The sequence below is a fragment of the Sapajus apella genome, unplaced genomic scaffold (genome assembly GCF_009761245.1).
Source record: "Sapajus apella isolate SASKATOON/1434 unplaced genomic scaffold, GSC_monkey_1.0 scaffold78, whole genome shotgun sequence".
NCBI classification, from domain to species: domain Eukaryota; kingdom Metazoa; phylum Chordata; class Mammalia; order Primates; family Cebidae; genus Sapajus; species Sapajus apella.
In genome coordinates this window covers 783,902-805,338 of record NW_022437018.1, presented here as the reverse complement: position 1 = coordinate 805,338, position 21,437 = coordinate 783,902, and the positions used below count along the sequence as shown (strand labels likewise).

At 37.5% G+C, this 21,437-nt stretch overlaps 1 protein-coding gene across 6 annotated transcripts in view; it reads right to left on the bottom strand.

The window, feature by feature from the left end:
- Window positions 1–21,437, bottom strand: part of BICC1 (BicC family RNA binding protein 1) — a 317,997-nt gene that overhangs the window by 246,906 nt on the left and 49,654 nt on the right. Inside the window, exons 1-3 of one of the 6 annotated variants that reach the window (XM_032252532.1) lie at window positions 13,814–14,115; window positions 13,005–13,427; window positions 11,121–11,277 (exon numbers count right to left, since the gene is read on the bottom strand). The exons of 3 other annotated variants lie outside the window; for them this stretch is intronic. In XM_032252532.1, the coding sequence (XP_032108423.1) occupies window positions 11,121–11,151 (31 nt within the window). In that variant the 5' untranslated portion in view covers window positions 11,152–11,277; window positions 13,005–13,427; window positions 13,814–14,115. Of the gene's footprint in view, window positions 1–11,120; window positions 11,628–13,004; window positions 14,116–21,437 lie in introns of those variants that run through there. 2 more of the 6 variants (XM_032252531.1, XM_032252533.1) reach the window with 2 other exon arrangements.

Below are 21,437 nucleotides of genomic sequence, written 5' to 3'. Positions count from 1 at the left end.
GGGAGGTGGTCCCCTCAGCACTTTTCTCTTTCTTATTTATAATACAGTATAATAAATAACCAACATCTATCAATTGATGTCAACACCTGAATATTTCTAACATTTCGCCTCAGTCTATTTGCTCCTCTTCACCAATATCCATACTTTTTATGTTTGTTGCGCCTTGATTTTTTTTTCTTTTCTTTTTATGGATCATAAAACAGAGGCACATGAGAAGTCAAAATCCCCTCTAAAATATTTGAAGTATTCTTCATATATTCTCTCAAAGGTCATATTAATCTATACCTAGGGATCAAAAACACTACAACATTTAAAAATAATATTAAGCATGTATATATATGAATAAACTGACCACTGAATAACATAATATCATAATAAACTGACAGATATTTTAAATATAAATATTATCACCACTTAATAATTTTTGTGTCTCTGTTAAGTATTAAAATTTAGCAAAGCACTACCATTCAAAATAGTCCAGTTAACACTTTTAAAAAGAGGTCTCAACATATAACACCTTCAAGATTAGGAGGCACAATTATCTGAGACTTTATCTTATCCTTATAAAAGCAGGGCTACAAAGACGTTCTTACCTCCTTTGCTTTATGAGTATGGAAAAGTGAAACACCAAGAAATAAAGCCATCATTCAATTTTTAAAAGGAAAATAACATTCTTAGACACATCCAGCAACTTTTCACGCACAAGTAACTTCAAAACCTGAATACCAACCCCTCTTCTGTGATTAAAACCTTTTCTAAATAAACTACAATAGGTGTCACATAATTTTTTCTGTTCTTATTCCCAACATTAAGACATCCTAAAGAGACTTTAAAATTTATTAAACATAAAATTCCTCTGATACGATTTGAGCTTTAAAAACCTCTATCTCCTTTATACACTGAGTTTGTTTGCAGTCCCTTGGAAACTGAGGTTTTCAAACTGAATAAAAATATTGCTTTACATTGAGAAGGGAAAGCTGGTGGCAGGGAGAGCCAAAAAATCTATAGCATAATGTGCAGGGAAACGGAAGTTATTAATCAACAAGCATGAAGTTTCAGTTAACAGCTTCTAATAAGCTCTAGAGATCTGTGGAACACTGTGCCAATAGTCAACAATAATGTATTATATACAGGTTGAATATGCCTTATCCAAAATGCTTGAACAAGAACTGTTTCAGATTTTGGATTTTTCCAGATTTTTGGAATATCTGCATTACATATTTACCAGTTAAGCATCCCAAGTCCAAAAATTTGAAACCCGAAATGCTCCAATGAACATTTCCTTTGAGCATCATGTCAGCAACTGGAAAGTTTTGAATTTTAGAGGACTTTAAATTTGGGATTTTTGGATTTGGGATGCTCAACCTGTACTTAAAATTTGCTAGGAGAGGCCAGGCACAGTGGCTCACACCTGTAGCCCCAGCAATTTGGGAAGCCGAGGCGGGTGGGTCACTTGAGGACAGGAGTTTGAGACCAGCCTAGCCTACACAGTGAAACCTCATCTCTACTAAAAATACAAAAATTACCCAGGTGTGATGGTGGGCACCTGTAATCCCAGCTACTTGGGAGGCTGAGGCACAAGAATTGCTTCAACCCAGAAGGCAGAAGTTACAGTGAGCTGCGATCACGCCACTGCATTCCAGGCTGGGTGACAGAGCAAGATTCTGTCTGGAAAAAAAAAAAATTGCTAAGAGGAGAGCTTTCTTGTTAAGCGTCTTAATCACAATTTTAAAAAAATTCAGGGTAAAATGTAATACAGTTAATTCTCATATAGCCATGAAACTAAACTGGAATGATTGAGAGTAAGCTGCAGTATATACATTCTATTATGGAAAAAATGAATACTCCAAAAAAGCTGTTCTCTTCTACTTTGGAAGACTTCTAGTGCTTTCTTTGCCCTGTAAACTTGCCTTTCTAATCATACTCCCTTTATGATAATTAGCCTCCATCCTCTCTGAGAATAGATTAACTCAGCCAACTGAGGAGTAGGGGAAGTACTTCATAGGCTCAGCAGAAGCAGAGGAAAAAAAAGAAAAACTCCCATTACTTCAAAAATTAGGAAGAATACTTCCCACCTGGTAGTTACAGGCCAGCAGTGATGAAATGACATCCAGGGAGAGCCCTGAATTTCTCTGCCTGGGGATGGAGGGTAAAACCCCGGTAGGCCAGGCTCTGGGATCCAACCATCTACACGTGGGTTGTTAATGTGGTGTTCTCCATGAATAATGCCTGCATGCACACAGCCACTCCTTTAGTGAAGACAACTCCAGTTTTACTGTGGGTGTGACACATCAGCACCAGCAGGAAAAAATACTTATTTTTAATTTTACTTATGTAAGCAGCATAACCCAAAAATAAAGTCGAAGTGTCTTCTCTCCAGCATGGAGTGGCCTATTGCCCGTGTGGACACCCACTGAGCTTCACTTTCAAGCCAGTTCTAAGGAAGGTTGCAAGGAAGCCAGAGGCACAACTGACCCAAGGTGGCAGGGCTGCAGCTGTGAGCTCAACAGGGACAAGGCCTTAGGTCCCAGTAGGGCTCCAGTGGGGCTGACCACCAGTTTGTTACATGAAGGGGACCTTTAGATTCCTCATCAATTCTCAACAGGGCTCAAGTTTGAAACATTATGAGCCAGAACTTTCATAAGAAATCAACTCACAAGAAATCTAGATATCATGAGGATTTGTTTCATAGTAGGCACTTCCTGGACATTCACTATCTTAAAGGCACTGCCAAGGTATGCCTTCCCCCTTTAAGTGAGGGCACAGAGGTTTAGCTTTCGGGGAGAAGCAGCAAAGGAAGATAATTCTGCAGACTTGCAAGTGAAGGGAGGTTGAACTCCCACAAACAGGTGGGAGAGGGGGCATGTCTCTCTGAAGAGGGGCAAGGGGATAGGGTAACCAGATCCTGTGCCTCTCTGGCAATTATGCCAGAAGCTGTTTACCCCCACCTCTATCGAATCTCAATTTACCATACATTTGGGAAGAAGTGATATCTGCAGGAGTTGCTCTCAAACACTACAAGGTTTTCAGCCATCAGGAGTCAATCATATCCACTGTGCTTACTAAGGCTGGAATGCAGTTATTGTTTTAGGAACATTTTCAACAGTCAGAGTCAAAAAAGAAAATAAAGTTTCTTCATGACTCTTTATTAAGAAGAAAAGTAGATTACCCAGAACAATACATCTCCCTAAGTTTTCTATCAATTAGGGTGATGTATTGAAATACAATGTGGGCCCTATATTGGAAAAGACAAAGGTAGATCACACAATGTAGTGGTAGAAAAATAAAAAGGAACAAGTAGAAGAGATTATTTGACTTAAGTCTCAGGAACAAAAAATAACAACTTGAAAATACTTTCAAATGAAGGGGAAGAAAATGTTCAAAAGTCAAGATATTAAAGCTGAAATGTTACTGAAAACGACACACAGGAAATGAAGGATAAATAGAAAATTTGTATCACAAATCAACAGCCCTTTTCATAAGGGAAACTGTTAATTGTCTTTACCCCCACCCACCTCTTCATACCCTTTACAGGGTAATAAGTATTTTTTGCCTTATGACTAAATTTAAAAACTTTTGTCATCACTTAGGTAGAAAAGTCAATGACAGGTATAATATAATGAAATCTCCTTTCAGCCATCCATTAAGGAATAACAATTAAAAATTTCAGTAAGAAACATTCTATTTGTACACAGAAAGAGAGGGCTAAATGCGATTTTTTAAAGCAAAAACACAGCTTCCTCTAGCTGAAACAGTTACCAACCTAGAAATATTTTTTCAACTTAGAATAAAATATTTCAAATAATCATTGAGAATGATTCCTCTTGTGCTTCCACCATCGTTATTACAAAGAGTTTAGGATTTTAAGAGCATATTTTAGATTAAATGACCATGGTTTCAAATTCAGGTATGTATATTTTAAAAACTCAAAGCAGCTTCAGAAAGATTGCAGAGAACTAGCAGAGATCCAGAAAGTACTGCAATATAGCCAAAAACCTTTGGATAAATAACATCTGGCATTAGTGGTTTGCTATACTTGAGTTTCTCAACTTCCTCTCTGAAGAAACTTAAGTCCCTTTTGGCCTCTCTCTGACTTCCTCAAAAATGTTTCTGGAAACAGATATTTCACTGTCTTCCATATTGTTTATCTGGAGAAGTACTGTAGGAATTGTTAGGTAGCTACAGGGGGTAGTGTACATGGCATATTACTGCTCCTTCGTGGGCTCTCCTCAGTCTCGACTTCCCATCTTTTAAATTTGTAGCAAATCTGGAAAAAGCAAGAGGCTTTGACATCAGAAGGATGTTGGTTCCCATCCCAGTCTCACTACTTACTAGTTGGTGCCCTTAAACAAATACTTTACCCCTGTGAGCCTCACTGTTCTCTTGCCCCGCCTCTTGGGTCTGTTGTGAGGGTTAAGTGCCTGTGTGTGAAAAGAAACCACCCTTGTCTAGCACATGGTAGGCATCCACTAAATGATAAGCGCTCAGGGAAACCCAGCAAGGACTGTGAAGATCACAGGTCCAGCTGACAGCTGGACACTGTGGAAACGAACCTCAACTTGATCAAAGTTGCTTTCTCTATCTCTGAGAGCCTCCTTTGCCTCTGGCCTGCCTGTTAGTTGCTGTTTTCCCTCATTTTCTCAGCTGCTAGCCCTTCTGACCAGCTATTACTATGTTCTCCCCTCATCCACAAGTCTTCCTGAAAACAACTATGTAAGAATCCCATATAGAAAAAATAAGTAATCACTCATACTTTCCCTTAACTCAAGACATCTGGGATAACTTTCTTTCTCTCATTATTTTGTCCCCCTCAAGCAAGTGAGCCAGAGGTGACACCTTATTAAATGAGGAAAGTAAGATTCTGAACAATGTCATCTGAATTTACTTTTCAGTGGGTTTTTTTTAATAACAGTTCTGATCCTTTTAAACAGTGTATTTTGCATATACATACCTCCCTCACTTTCGTAACAATGTATAACACCATTTAAGTATTTTGGGAGGGGAGGCAGAAAAGAATAAATAATAATTTCTAGCTTAAACTGAAGTTGAGGATGGGAGGCATGAAGTAAGACACCTAAAATTCCAGATTTGAATTATGCAAGAATGCACAGTGGCAATATGAGCATCAGCACTATTCAGCGTGTGATCCATTGCTTGTACATGAACCATGCGTTCCCAGAGAGTGAGCAGATAATACAGAATGATACAGAAATTAAAAGTGTGTAGAAATTCTTATAGTAACTTGAAAGGGTAGCTGTATGTATATGGAAAGAAATAAAAATTCAGGATTCTATTTAGTATATCTGCTGCTTTTCTAGTAATTATCATTTTACTCACTATTCTCTTGTATTAAATATTACAGGATCAGTACACTGTACAAAAAGCATCAGTCCACTGAAATTTTGAAATTTTAAAACTCAGATTCTATACAACAGACTTTGTCCTGAAAGATTTGGAAGGCAAATTTGCTTTGACCTCCATGAAGGGCACAAGTCTGTGGACTGTGTAAACATAGTTAATTAGGGGCTAGGTGACACCCTGCCAAATTCACTCGGCTCTTCAAAGATGTGACATTTAATCCACATAAAGAGAGAAAATAAAATGACTGTCCTCAAATAACCTATTTAAAGCGTACACCAAAAAAATTATAAAATAGTATCACTTATTCTTATCATAAATGCTCAAACATTAAAATATTACAGATTAAAACTTGATATGAAAATGTCTGAAAAAATCATCCAAAGCTATAACCCTCTGCAAACTTCTCTTATTGTGAACTTACATAAATAAGACAAATGCTTCCCTCTCCCTGAATTCTAAGTAGATGGTAAGTACAATTTATGGTAATATGTTGAAAAAGAACAAAAATAAAGCCATCAAAAGACTCTCATTTAAAACTGGTTGCAGCATGGAACAGTGGCACACACCTATAGATTCAGCTACCTAGGAGGCTGAAGCAGGAAAATCACTTCTGTTTTCTCAGGAGTCCAAGGCCAGCCTGAGCAACATAGTGAGATCCTCTTATTTACAAAAAAAAAAAAAAAAAATCAACTACTTCATAAGCCTCCAAGGCAATAAGACTGTAACCTTTAAATACTAAATAAATAAAAATAAAAACTGGCTGCACTAGTAGCTGTGGAACTTTCGTGACACTCAAGGGCAAGTCCTCTGGAATCCCAGTTTGCCTCGACTATAAAATGGAGATAGTAATGACTTGTCAGGACTGGCAATTAGGACCAAATAACACTAAAACCAAGGAGCAGACTTCCACAAAGTGTCATCCAGGGACTCTGGGGATCTTTGATACCTTTAAAAGATCGGCAACGTCATGTTCTCACTCCTAACTGGGAAGTGAACAATGAGAACACATGGACACAGGGAGGGGAACATCACACACTAGGCCTGTCAGAAGGTGGGGGACAAGGGGAGGGAGACCATTAAGAAAAATACCTAATGCATGCAGAGCTTAAAACCTAGATGATGAGTTGATAGGTGCGGCAAACCACCATGGTACACGTATGCCTATGCAACAAACCTGCACATTCTGCACATGTATCCCAGAACCTAAAGTAAAATTGAAAATAAAAAAAAGTTTGCAAGGTCAAAATCATTTTCAAAATTATACTAAGTCATTTTTTGGCTTGTTCACTCTTGTTTTCTCACAAATGTATGCTGGAGTTTTTCAGAGGCTACCTGAAGAATAAGAGAGACAGACTGAATGCAGAAGACATGAGAATACAGCTGTCTTCTTGTATACCAGACTCCCAAGAAGTTTGCAAAAACATAAAACAATGTCATTCATCTCACTGAATTTTGTCTTAGAAAATAGGGAATTTTTCATGAAACATTTTTTAACATGCAGTTTTATGTTATTTTTAAAAATATTAATGAATCTATTTAAATTATCTCAATTTAACTGAAAATATAGTCAACATCAATAACTATAAACCAAACATATAAAATCTCTTTTAGGATCCTCAACAATTTATTTTTAATGTAAAAGGGGCTTGAAACCAAAATGCTTGAAAACTTCCTGAAGGTGAAAGAGTAGTATACATTTTAATACTTATGCATATGTATAAAACTAAGTTTGTATTTGTGAACATATGGTACCTTAACGTATCAATACATATATATTTTATGGGAAGGAAAAGTTTATCACACTGCATTCGGTATTTTTATCTCACTTTCCTGCTGCATCTGACCAGAAAAAAAGCAAACTAATAGAGCCTGTTCTCTGGTAGCCACGTGTCCTGGGTTTTCCAGGATAGTCTTAACATCAAATGTGTTTCCAATTTTTCCCATCAACCACAAAAATGTTCCTTATAATTCAACATTTTTGTGTCCAAATCCATCTCCCAACCTGATTCTCACACAGAGGAAGAATCACAAAACATCCTTCTGTTGTGCTCTCTGTAATTATCTTTAAATATTTCACTGCAGTACGTATAACAAATGCCTGTAGGATGGTTCTGACCCTCGTCCTAGGAGTGGTGGGTTACTCCAGCTTAGAACATGCCCCAGAGGTGCTTTGAGGGTGTGTGAAAGCCTTCCCAGGGAGGCCCACACTCCAGAGTCAGTGTACTCCAAATTTTATTTGTTATAAACAACAAAGGATTTGTTAATTAGCGAAATCGATGTTAAAAACTATTTCTCATGGGTAAACGTGAATTTTGTCAGATGTAGAGTGGTTAGAAATACTATAGGGTACTCCTGCCCTTAATTAAATGGATCTACAAACCAATAATGTCCAATGCTTCAACCCCTTAGCATCAGTACCCTAAGCTTAGGACTTTGATGATGAAGAATGACGAAGAATCAATTATGCTGTTTGAACAACTTCCCTTTCTGCTTCAAATAAACATCTCATGCACAGAACTATTACAGTACCTTAAGGACAGACAGCAGGCACCTCACTAAGATTACAGAATAGTCATACGACTTGGCCCTGCTCATTAATAACGGTTTTCTTCTGAGGCAGAATTCACTGCAAGATTTGCTTTGGTAATTATACACCGCCTGATAATAAAGCCTTTAAAGAAAAAACCAACAACCCTTACCTTGCCATCTATTATACTACCCACGCCTATCCAAAAGAAACAAAGAATTATAATCCATCAAATTGGTTTAGGAGCATTAGCAAAACCTCTTTCAGACCATCTGGGCCTCAGAAATACCTATTCCTTCTTATCAGAACTGTCATCTAACCACTAAGAACTGCCTAGAAAGGGCTCAAAAGCTGCAGGAATTCTGCCTTGCAAAATCAATATCTTCAGTAATGACAAAGGCCAGATTGGTGTTTGTGTTGAATGAAAACTGGATGAAATTCAGAATCTAACTACCTCTTCTTGTAAGAAAAGTATTTAAGGGAACAAACATTAGTCAACCACTTACACATGCTATAAACTGGATCCAATGCCATAAAAGTTGGCAGTGCATAACCACTAAGATAGTCCTATTTACAACTGAAGAAAGCAGAGAGGGAAGAGAAAGCAGAGGCAGAATGGGAGAAAGCCAAGCAAGAAGAATATACAGCTTCCAAAATTCAGACCACATCAAGGTGCTCTGTCATGATTTTCTTTGAGGTAAAAAGTTAGAAAATACAGGATCCAAAATAAAATATGAATTATCTGCTTTGGCTTTCTTAAGCACCAAGATAACCAAAATAAACCAAATACCTATATGACAGAATATTACATAATAACCATGCTATCAAAGAATACCTAATGACAATGGAAAACGTTCACCATATTTCATTCACTCAAACTCCATGTTGAGGGATCAAAGGTGTCATATTGTTTTCCTCTGGCTATCTGGTTTTCTCACATTTCCCATCTCTCACATATAATTCCTGTTGCTATTTTATCCTTCTAGCATTGGTCTCTACATATTCAAATATAGATATGTGCTACATAACTACAGGTAGACATAGATATAGGTGACGGAGATAAACATTTAAGACTTGTGCTTTTCAATTTCATGCATATTTTATTTGAGGAATTATAACAATGAATAAAGTTTGCTCATATCAACACTGTTTTCACATTACATTAAAAATGAAATCCCCATAGAAATGATATATTTTTAGTCTCCAGGCAGTCTCCATAAATCTGGCTTCCAACAAGATCATCTATAAAAATAGTGTACTGCTTGTCCATATCAGCTTGATTGGACAAGTCTTTAATTAAGGCAATACCTTTTGGGACATAAGCAGGGACAAGGATTTCATGATGAAGATGAAAAGCAAAAATTGACAAATGGGAATCTAATTAAACTAAAGAGCCTTTGCACAGCAAAAGAATCTATCAACAGAGTGAAAAGGCAATCTACAAAACGGGAAAAAATTTTTACAATCCATGCATCTGACAAAGATCTAATATCCAGCATCTGTAAGGAACTTAGATAAATTTACAAGAAAAAATCCCATTTAAATGTGGGCAAAGGACATAAACAGACACTTCTTAAAAGAAAATATACATGCAGCCAACAAACATGAAAAACAGCTCAACATCACTGATCATTAGAGAAATGCAAATTAAGACTACAATGAGATTACCATCTCACACCAGTCAGAACTGCTATTAAAAAGTCAAAAAGCAACAGATGCTGGCAAGATTGTGGAGAAAAAGGAACACTTTTACACTGTTGGTGGTAGTACAAATTAGTTCAACCATTGTGGAAGACAAGCAATTCCTCAAAGACCTAGGGGCAGAAATACCATTCGACCCAGCAATCCCATTCCTTTATACCCAAAGGAATTTGTAAGTCGTTCTGTTACAAAAACACATGCACACATGTTCATTGCAACATTATTTACAATAGCAGACATGGAATCAACCTAAATGCCCATCAATGATAGACTGAATAAAGAAAATGAGGCACATATACATGATGAAATACTATACAGCCATAAAAAGGAATGACATCATGTCTTTTGCAGGGACATGGATGGAGCTGGAGGCCATTATCCTTAGCAAACAAACACAGGAACATAAAACCAATTACCACATGTTCTCAGTTATAAGTAGGAGCTAAATGATGAGAACACATGGACACGTGGGCAGAACAATACACACTGGGGCCTGTCGGAGGGCAGGGGTGGGAGGAGGGAGAGAATCAAGAAGGATAACTAGTGGATGCTGGGATTAATATCTGGGTGATGGGATAATCTGGGCAGCAAACCACCATGGCACACATTTACCTATGTAACAAACCTGTGCATCCTGCATACATATCCCTGAACTTACAATAAGAATTGGAAATAAAAATAATAAAAATAAAAATAAATAAAACTATATTATCTAACTGCAACAAAAAAGTAATTAAGCATCTTTCATGAGCTGAATATTTTGATAGGCCCAGGGGAAACAAAGTTTCCTTCCAATAAAATTATGCAAATCTCTGAATTCTTAGTACACCATTCAGAACTGGGCAGCATGCCTTTCTAAAATCTTACAATCTATGAAACAAAAATAAGAAAAGCGGGAAGCCAGATTCTCAAATCAAATTGTTTGATCTGGAGCTGCAACCAAGTCTAGAATGCACTGGATACACAGCAATGACAGATGGAGGTAAAGAAATGAGCAACCAGTGAAGTGGATACCTTTGCTGGGTACTAAAAATGACCAGAATCATGCAAACATTTCTACCCAAAAAGAGCAAAGCAAGATCAACAACATTCTATTTTTACAAACCCCAAACAGAAATGATTTCAAAACATTTCACTAACACAGGTGATTAAAACTCTATTTTAGGCTTCATACAAAGTATGATCCTCTGGAAGAGTCCAGCCAAAACTACACTTGCTACCCATTTGTTTCTGTTTAGACTGTTTCAACGCTAAATTAGCAGTTGGCTTAGTGATTCCGGGTTACACAGGTTCAGGTTTCAGAAATACACAGTTCTGGTTTAAGTTAAATTTCCTATTTGCACATAACTTTCCTGACCTTTAAGTTTCCAAACTGTATTTGTGCAAATTAGGCACAAATTCTAAGCTCTGCTGACTCAAATATATTATGACTAGAAAGTTAAGGGAAAGATAAACATACAAAGCCAAAGTAAGAAGCAGTTCTAAAGTTGAAAAGAAGCCTACAAAGATGGGATCAATTGAAGTAAGTAACTCTGCATCTGTTCTGAATAGTTCCACTTCATCCTCTTTCAACACCAGAATCCAGTCATCTTGGCTGTACCTGCCATTGCCTTCAGCCTGTCACGCTCAAAGAGTTCATCATGAGGGTTGGCCAACTTGGAGAATCTTTCAATCTGCCAGGGCCAAACCTAAGAGGGCAGCAAGTCAGGAAAAGCACATGCTGGCATCACATAACAGAATGCATTTCAAAGTTACAGGGTAAAATATGAGATAACCTTAGCCAAAGATAATTTCTCTAAACCTGACATCAGAACTGGACACTACATCTATTGTTTTTAAATAAATTTTCCAATGCAGGCTCTTCATCAGAACCAATAAATACACTGACTTTCATGTTCTTTCACTAGGCAGTCATGTTTGCTTATGTACTACTTACCCCAATTGATTAAAAATCATCTTAAGTTATTATAGTTTCCAAAGTTTTATTTGAGAGATACTCATAAAAATATTTTCCCCCAAAACATTTCTGAAGTCAGGAAATAACAGATGCTAGAGAGAATGTGGAGAAATAGAAACCCTTTTACACTGTTGGTGGGATATAAATTAGTTCAACCATTGTGGAAGACAGTGTTGCAATTCCTCAAAGATCTAGAACCAGAAATACCATTTAACCCAGCAATCCCACTACTGGGGTATAAACCCAAAGGATTATAAATCATTCTACTATAAAGATACATGCACACATATGTTTATTGTAGCACTGTTCATAATAGCAAAGATTTTGAACCAACCCAAACGTCCATCAATGATAGACTGGATAAAGAAAATGTGGCACATGTACACCATGGAATAGTATACAGCCACAAAAAAGGATGAGTTCATGTCCTTTGCAGGGACATGGGTGAAGCTGGAAACCATCATTCTTCACAAACTAACACAGGAACAGAAAACCAAACACGGCATGTGCTCACTCATAAGTGGGTATTGAACAATGAGAACCCATGAACACAGGGAGGGGAACATCACACACAGGGGCCTGTTGGGGACTGGGGAGGCTAGAGGAGGGACAGCATTAGGAGAAATACCTAATGTAGATGATAGGTTGATGGGTGCAGCAAACCACCATGCCACGTGTATACCCATGTAACAAACCTGCATGTTCTGCACATGTATCTCAGGACGTAAAGTATAATTTTTTAAAAAAGACATTCCATTTCAATTGCATGTTTAAATATTATGGCATGTACACATATACCTTGTGATGAGGTGAACTCCAACAAGAAGAAAAATGTAACACTGTATAAAGAGTTTTGAGACTGAAGAACTTCCAGGAAACTGTGTAGAAGAACACTGAGTCCTACCATCTCCAAATGAATACTATTAGATGTATAAACTGTATTCTATATGTAACTTACTTAACTTGAAGTGCTGTTTTCTCCCCTTCAATGTAACTTTTAAACATACACAAACAGCATTTCTCTGTACTTTCATCAAACCTGTCCAGGTTCATTTCCCTACCTTTGTTATTTGGAGAAGGGAAAAATTAGAAGGTCCAAACCAAAAATTCTTAGGGCTAACCCTAAAAAGCGGAATGTCTTGATTTGTCTTTTTACAAAAATCTTTCCTAGGAACACAAAAGTAAAGTAGGGAAAGCCTGAGAAGTAGCTGCTTCCAAACAAACTCCATGGCGAGCCAAGAGACCAGTGGCTTTGGGGCCAAATTCCCCTTCCTTAGAGAGGCCTTGGTAATTTCATGTAGTTCTTACAAAAGGTGTTCAGATGTGATTCTTGCTTTCTTTCTTCTAATAATCCACTGACTTGAGAGAAGGCGAAGGGGAGAAGGGAGTGGAGCACAGGAGTAGGAAAAATTGTTAAGATGTCCAATACAAACAATAAACACAAAAACTAATCCTTACCTAAAAGCCCTGGCTGGATGTTTGGGGTTGAAAAGCCTCCTTGGAGTGGATGTGGTGGGCTGATGTGGGCGTTCTGGGCACTAGTTTCTCTTGTATTCTGTTTTTGCTGGCCAACAACCCCTCTTCCTTTCTTTTCATTCTTGCCAGAAGGAGTTCTCAGTTTAATCTTTGAGGTGAAGAGATAACCCGCTGGAACATTAAAATAAGTGCTACATAATACAGAATTAGCTTTAGAAGCCCTTGGAACAAATGTTACCCAGGTTTAGAGTGTGATGCTCTCAAGGAGAACTCCTGTCTGAAAGGAGCAAACCAAATGTTGCTCACTCAAAGGCATTCCCAAGCCAGCCCCTTCCTATCAAATCCTAGGGCTCTACTCAGCATCTGTCAGTCAGGATGAAAGTAACAAGGATGTCACCAGGTGTCCTGAGGAGAATGAGAAAAAAGAGAGAATAACTTAATTCCAAGCGGTGTGCTCAAGACCCCTGTATCCTCATCTAGTCCTTAAAAAAGCTCTCCTAGAGACTGACACAGTTAGCACCATTGACTGTACAGATGAGGAAATCAAGGTAAACTACCTCAAGCCAGATGGCCAGGGAGTTGTTGGAAATAGAATGCCACTGACCGCAAAATTATCACTCCATGAGAGAAGATTTTAACTGTTTTTTTCTTTCTGATTTCTTCCCCATTCTCCCTTGAGTGTTTTGATCACATATACCCTCCAGTCTTCTCCAAATATACCATGCCCTTTCCAACCTTGAAGCCTCTGTACTTACAGGTCCCTTTGTAAGTAAGTCCCTTAAGACACTTACTTTAAAAACGGATGATGTCACTGCCTTCCCTGGGTATTCACACTTCCACGCACAAACGATCAGGGGGTCTCTAGATACTAGGAACTTCATAAATGCTATATTATAAGTAATCTATTAACTATATGTATTTAAAGTATTGACTTTAAACTGACAGTGGCGGCCTTAGGTCTTAGTTGGCTATGCAGTTACAGACACAACATTCAGTAGAGGCTCAAAAAGCATGCTGAAATATTAAAGTCAAATAAGCCAATTAGGGGGTTGGAAATATATATATATATTTTTCCGGGCAATGTGCCATATATATACACACACACACACACACACACACACACACACACACATATGTGTGTGTGTGTGTGCGTATATATATATACACACATACATACACACACACACATATCCCCTAAAAGATGAAAAATCACTACCCTTTCTTTCTCTATGTAACTTCTCTAAAGGGAGAAAAAAATAGTCCACATAATTTTTGAGAGCTTATGGGAAAGGCTGATTAATAAGACGTGCATTAAAACCTCAGCTCTGGGGAACAGATCTTAAAAAAAAGTAAGTTTATAACCTTAAGCAAAGCAACAACAAAATGTAAGTTAACCATTAAGCATAGAGAGCTTTCTGTGACATTTTAAAACACTTTTTCCCCATCTTTCCTAAATCACAAGAGACATGGTCTAACCCATCACCATGCACATGAATTACAATGCTGCAGGCATCCGAAGATGTTCACAGCTGCTGCCTCTCTACCTTCTATTGCCAGACTACAATCAGTTTTTACTTTTTATACCTTTTTATTATTTTCCCATCAGGTTTCAACTGTGCTCTATGCTGATAATGTCAGAGAGTAGGTGGCCTAAATATCCCTTCTCCAAGCCTCTAAAGTGCCACTTCTAGTTAGCTGTGGACTTAAACACCAGGTAAGCAAGCTCGCTGAAATTGTGAATAACAGAAGAATACACAGAGGTTCCAAGTGAGGGCCTCTCTCACAAATACATCCTAAGATAAGGGATACAAACATGAAAAATTGTTCAACATTGCTAATGAACAGGGAAATGCAAATCAAAACCATAATGTGATACTATCTTACTCCTGCAAAAATGGCCACAGTCAAAAAATTATAAAAATAATAGATGCTGGCAGGCATATGGTGAAAAGAGAACACTTTTACACTGCTGGTGGAAATTTAAATGAGCACAACCACTGTGGAAAACAGTGTGGAGATTCCTTAAAGACCTAAAAGTAGAACTACCATTTGATCCAGCAATCCTACTATTGGGTAAGTACCCAGAGGAAAAAAAGTCATTATACAAAAAAGATACTTGCACACTCATGTGTATAGCAGCACAATTCACAATTGCAAAACTATGGAACCTGCCCAAATGTCCATCAATCAATGAGTGGGTAAAGAAATTGTGGTATACATATGTGTGTGCGCACGCATGTGCGTGTGTGTGTGTGTGTGTGTGTGTATTAATATATATATACACACACCATTGAATACTACTCAGCCATAAAAAGGAATGAAAAAATGGCATTTGCAGCAACCTGGATAAAATTGGAGATCACTTTTCTAAGTGAAGTAACTCAGGAATGGAAAACCAAACATCATGTGAGGAAGCAAAGACGTAAGAATGATACAATGGACTTTGAAGACTAGGGGGGAAAAGGTGGAATGGGGCTGAGGAATAAAAAACTACAAATTGGGTACAGTGTACACTGTTTGGGTGATGGGTGCACCAGAATTTCCGAAATCACCACTAAAGAACTTATTCATGTAACCAAATACCACCTGTTCCCCCAAAACCTGTGGAAATAAAGGATTTTTTTAAAATATATTGACCTTTAAAAAGTATATACATATATTTGCCCTGGATACTGACTGGGTCAGTCGTACCCTGCAACTGGTCTTCTTCCTCTTCCTTCACAGATCAAAGAACCTAGCAAAGACTTCTCAGAGGCTCTGAGAACACTAATCAGTTTTACAGCTTGAAGCAAAGAGAGATCTACTTAATATGACAAAGGGTTTCCAGTTACGTATTTTGGCTTTCCATTATATTCAGTACTGTCTGCCCATGGCAGACATCAGGGGGCAAGGGAACACAGTAGTATTCAGCTGCTGTGAAGGATGAGGGATGGTCTCCTCTCTGACTCAGAGGATTATTGCCCTCTTTGCTAAACCCCCAAGGGATAGGATACACAGAGGCAGAGAATTTTGGCAGATCTGACTGACCAGCTCCCCTGAGGACAGGATGAAAAGAGGCTCTGCTCAGCATCTGTTCAACATTCCAAAAACTCCTACAATCCTTGATTGCAAGTCTTTAGAGATGAGTGTCTAGGCCTGGCTTATTCACACTGTGTTCCTAGGTGCATGGACTTAACAGAAGCAAAATAATTATGTTATGGCTAATTGGTATCAGTCTTTCACATGTGCCTACTTGCTTAAATAGCATAGATGAAGCATAAAAGCTAATAAAATCCTAAATGTGAAATCCATCTTTCTATCATTTTGCAAACTTACAATTTTTTTCACTGATATAAACAATCAGAATATTCACATGATACCCAGGAGATGAATCAGTGAGTCTGAAAAGTGTTGGAAGGTTTGGCTTACAATAAAAGTTTCTTTGACAACTAGGTGAGTTGAAGCAAAAAATGTAAATAGGTGAATCAAGTAAGAATTTAAAAACAAGGGACGTCATATTCTTAATTGCTTCTTTCCTATTCCTCTTTAAAACAAATATTATGTAACATGAAAAGGACAACATTATCCCTAAAAGTTCATTATTTAATAAATATTCTTAACTTATTGCTAAAATAAATTCATAAAAAATGTATTATTCCTAAAGGTGTCCCATTTTGTAGATTTTTCTCAAATAAATAGCCAGAACCATTTATAACCATATTTACCAAATTCATATCGAATGGTTTTCATAGCCTGTTTTATAAAGCAGTGGGGCATCCCAAAAGACTAGTTTGGGACTGTAAGTGAAAGGCCAGTGATTCCTCTGGATGAGGGTACACTGACCTCCATAAAAATGAACAAGGAGCAATTAAACAGACAATAGTTGTCTCTACCCATGTCCAGGGGGAAACAGTAGAAAACAGCATAATGTCATAGTTGTCATGAAGTTCAAAAAAATCAAACTCTTCCTCATTGAGTGACAAGGAGCAGCTTACAGTGATCTCACTGCTTATCAGGTTCTTAATCCATAAAATGGGTTCTTCATTCATAAAATGCCACCTATACTGCTGATGATTTGAGATCATCAATATTAACTACTTGCCACCTGTAAAGCTAAGGACAGCCCCATTGGTTTAGACACCATGATCAGCAAGCACTTCAAGGCTCACTCAAAAAGCCAAAACCACTTCTCATTTATGGATTTATTTAAAGCCATGGAAAATAAACGATAAGTGAGTTGTGAAAGAATTTCCTTCAAAACCATTTAATTTTTTAAACAGTCAACTAAGAGAAAAAGAAAAAGAAAACTGACTAAACATGACTCAAAATTACTATGTTGTATGTAAATCTATAGCAAAAATATAAAGTTAAAACAAAAAATATTTTAAGATTAGCTTAACATACAGTGTTCAGCTTTCACTCTCCTTAAACTTTGATCACATATTTATCACAAAATAGCACAAGAGTTTTATTTTTCTACTTGAAGGACAAAAGTTGTACATAATAAAATGTGGCATAGGATACTATTAGCAATTAAATGTATGTGTTTGGGTAATGAAATATGCAATCTACTTCTCATGGCAAACAGAAAAACTGGCAACTTTTATCAAGAAATTTCAATCACCTAATCATATTGCTACAAATTTTATCACTTATATAAAATTGCAATCCAAAGAAAATGTATTTGTTGTTGCTAAGAGACATAAAGGAAACTTTGAAACACCCCCTTGTCTCTGATTTTAAAAGTTCATGTAGTCAAAAGCAGAGAATGCATCATTATTAATGGCTGGGTGGAGATGCTCAGTACTAGCCTCTTCCACAAAGAACCAAAACAACAAAGAGATAACTGCACTCCCAGTAGAATGTCTAAGAGAGAACACTGGAAGTTAGCATGGAAGTGACAAAGAGCCTCTGGACACAAAAACTCAGGAAAGCATCACAGAGAAGGAAGTAAAGCATCCAGCAAGGATTGGCTAGAACCAAGAGGAACTATCTCTCGTTGATAAAAGGCAAGAGGCAGCCTCCATTGCCACCATGGATGCCTGCAATCCTTGCTATCAGAAAACCCCACAGTCTTCACAGAGGGCTAAGCGGAGTACACTTTAGTCAGAGTATAGAGAGCTTCCTAAAGTTAACATGGCTGCCTTGCTCCAGAGAGAAAATTCATGCTGAGTCTCCCCCCCACACTCAGTGCTCAGGCTACTGTGGCACAGGGCCATATTGAGAGAGGAGCTACTACCAGAGTGCATCTTTCCCTGGGGCCTAATATCCCCACACTTCCATATCCCTGTGACCCCTCCACCATCCCACCATGCCTATAGAGAAGACTGCAGCACAATGATCCACCTGAACCCACTGGTATGGCAATGACTCAAGCACGCAAGCCCATATAGCAACCTATATACCAAGAAGCAGTGGCCCAGCATAGAGAGGAGACTACCCTAGCAGCCCATATAAGCTCTCAGGGACCTGAGAGTCAGCCTGCCTGGCAGGCCCCACACTAAAAAAGCTGTGCCACTGCCTATACAAATACCCATAGCCTAGGCCACTGAGGCACTTGCAGACACGGCTGACACTGAGTACAGCCAAAGAAAGCAAACAAAGACAATACTATTCCAACCCAGCACCCTACCAAACCAGCACTACAGGACACATATACAGAAAAAAAAAAAAAAAATTATCCCTACAAAAACTACATTAAATCAGAAGCAGTGACCCTTCCACCAGATTCATAGATATTAATGTAAGAACACAAGAGATGTGAAAAATCAAAGAATATGACACCTCCAAAGGAAAACAACTATTCTCCAGTAACTGACACAAGAAAAGGAAATTTATAAAATGCCTAAAAAGGAATTGAAAATGACGATCCTAAGAAAAACTCAGCAAGATAGACAATTCAATGAAAACAAAAACAATTCATGATCTAAATGAGAAATTCAACACAGGTAGATATAAAAAATAACAAAACAGAAATATTGAGCTAAAGAATTCAATGAATGAAATAAAACAAAATTAAGAGCTTCAACAATAGACTAGATTAAGCAGATGAGGTTGATTTTTCTAGGAAGAGTTTCTAAAGATAAAAATTAATCTTCTGAAATAAAGTCAAACAAAATTTTAAAAAAGAACAAAAATGAATAGAGAAATCCAATAAGATTACAGTACACTAATAAGTGAACATATTTTTGCATTATAGGACTTCAACAAACAAATGGAAAAAGGCATTGAAAACATATTTAATGAAATAATAGCTGAAAACATCCCAAGTCATGGAAAAGATATGATAGCTCAAAAATCCCTAAGTAAATTTAATTCATAATAGTTCTCTCCAAGGCACATTGCTGCAAACCAGCAAAGTCAAAAACAAAGAAAGAATTTTCAAAACAGCAAGAGAAAACCATGAAGTCACATACAAGGGACTCCCCACCATACTAACAGCAAATTTATCAGCAGAATACATTACCAGCACAAAGAAAATGGAACAATATATTGCAAATGCCAACAGAAAACTGCCAGCAAAGAACACTGTACATAGCAAAAATATTCAGAAATGAAGAAATAAAGTTTTTTCTAGACAAGTTAAAACTGAAGAAATCCATCACCACTAGAGCAACTTTATAAGAAAGGCTTGTGGGAGTCTTACAACTGGAAGTAAAAACACAAAAATTAACATCATGAAAGCATAAAATTAACTGGCAGAGCAGATACATATGAGGATGAAAAAGGAATCAAAACTTATTACTACTGAAAACCACCAAAGATAAACAATAAAAGAGAAGGAAAAGAACAAATGATACACAAAACAACCAGAAAACAACAAAATAACAGGAGTGGGCTCGACATTCCTTCATGATAAAAATTCTCAACAAATTAGGCACAGAAGGAATTTACCTCAACACAATAAAGGCCATATATGACAACCCCACAGCTAACATCATACCAAACAAGGGAAATGTGAAAGCCTTTTTTCTAAGAATTGGAACAAGAAAAGGATATCCACTTTTACCACTCACATTCCCATAGTACTGGAAGGCTTAGCCAGAACAATTAGGCAACAGAAAGAAATAAAGAGCAGCCAAATTGGAAACAAGGAAATCAAACTGTTCCTGTTTGCAGACAATATAATCTTATATGTCGAAAAACCTAAAATCTCCTCCAACTCTTAGAACTGATAAATGAATTTAATAAAGCTGTAGGACACAAAATCAAACTATAAAATGTGGTAGCATTTCCACAAAGCAATAATGAAAGAGCTAAGAAACAATTCAATAAAGCAGTCTCATTTATAATACCTACCAAAAAAACTCAAATGCCTAGAAATAAATTTGACCAAGGAGGAGAAAAAGCTCTACAATAAAAACTATAAATAACTTTTGAAAGAAACTGAAGAGAATACAAAAAAATTGAAGGATATTCCATGTTCATAGGCTGGAAAAGTTAATGTTGTGAATATGACTATATTAAACAAAGTAATCTACACATTTCATGCAATCCCTATGTGCTAATGACAATATTCAAAGAAACAGGGGAAAAAAAACCTCCAAATTTGCATAAAACCACAATAGACCTAAAATAGCCAAAGCAATTTTGCACAAAAAGAACAAAGCTGGCAGCACAACACTACCTGACTTCAGTATCTATTACAAAGCAACAGTAACTAAAACAGTATGCCACTGGCACAAAAAAAAAACACAGACCAATGGAACAGAACAGAGAATCCAGAAATAAATCCACATATTTACATCCAACTGATTTTCAACAAGGGAGCCAAGAACTTACATTGGGGAAAGGACAGTGTCTTCAATAAATGGGACTGGGAAAATCAAATATTTGTATGCATAAGAATGAAACTAAACCCCAATCCCTCACCATATACAAAAACCAACACAAAATGGATTAAAGACTTAAATATAAGATGCAAAAATACAGAATTACTAGAAGAAAACACAGGAGAAATGCTTTAGAACACTGATCTGGGAAAACATTTTATGAGTATAACCTCAAAAGCACAAGCAACAAAAGCAAAAACAAAAACAAAAGGGAGCGATCCAAGATGGCCGTTTAGGAACAGCTGAGGATTGCAGCTCCCAGTGAAAGCGCAGAGGGTGAGTGGACGCCGCATTTTTATTGCCCACAGACTAGGAAATTCCCAGGCGGAAGAGCTCCACAGGTCACCAGCACGGCTGTTTTGGCCAGCACAGCTGTGCCGGCCAGCGCAGCTACTTTGCCCCACGTGGCTGCTTTGTCAGTGCCCCGGAGCAGCGGTTCTCCATACAAAATACACCGGTCCGGGTGCAAAATACACCAGTCCGGGTGCCCTTTTGGCTGGCGATTGGAGCCATGGGAAGTCGCCCATTCGTCTGTTTAAAAAGGGGACTGAGCAGGGAACCAGGACAGTAGATTCCAGGGCAAAAAAAAAAAAAAAAGCGCCAC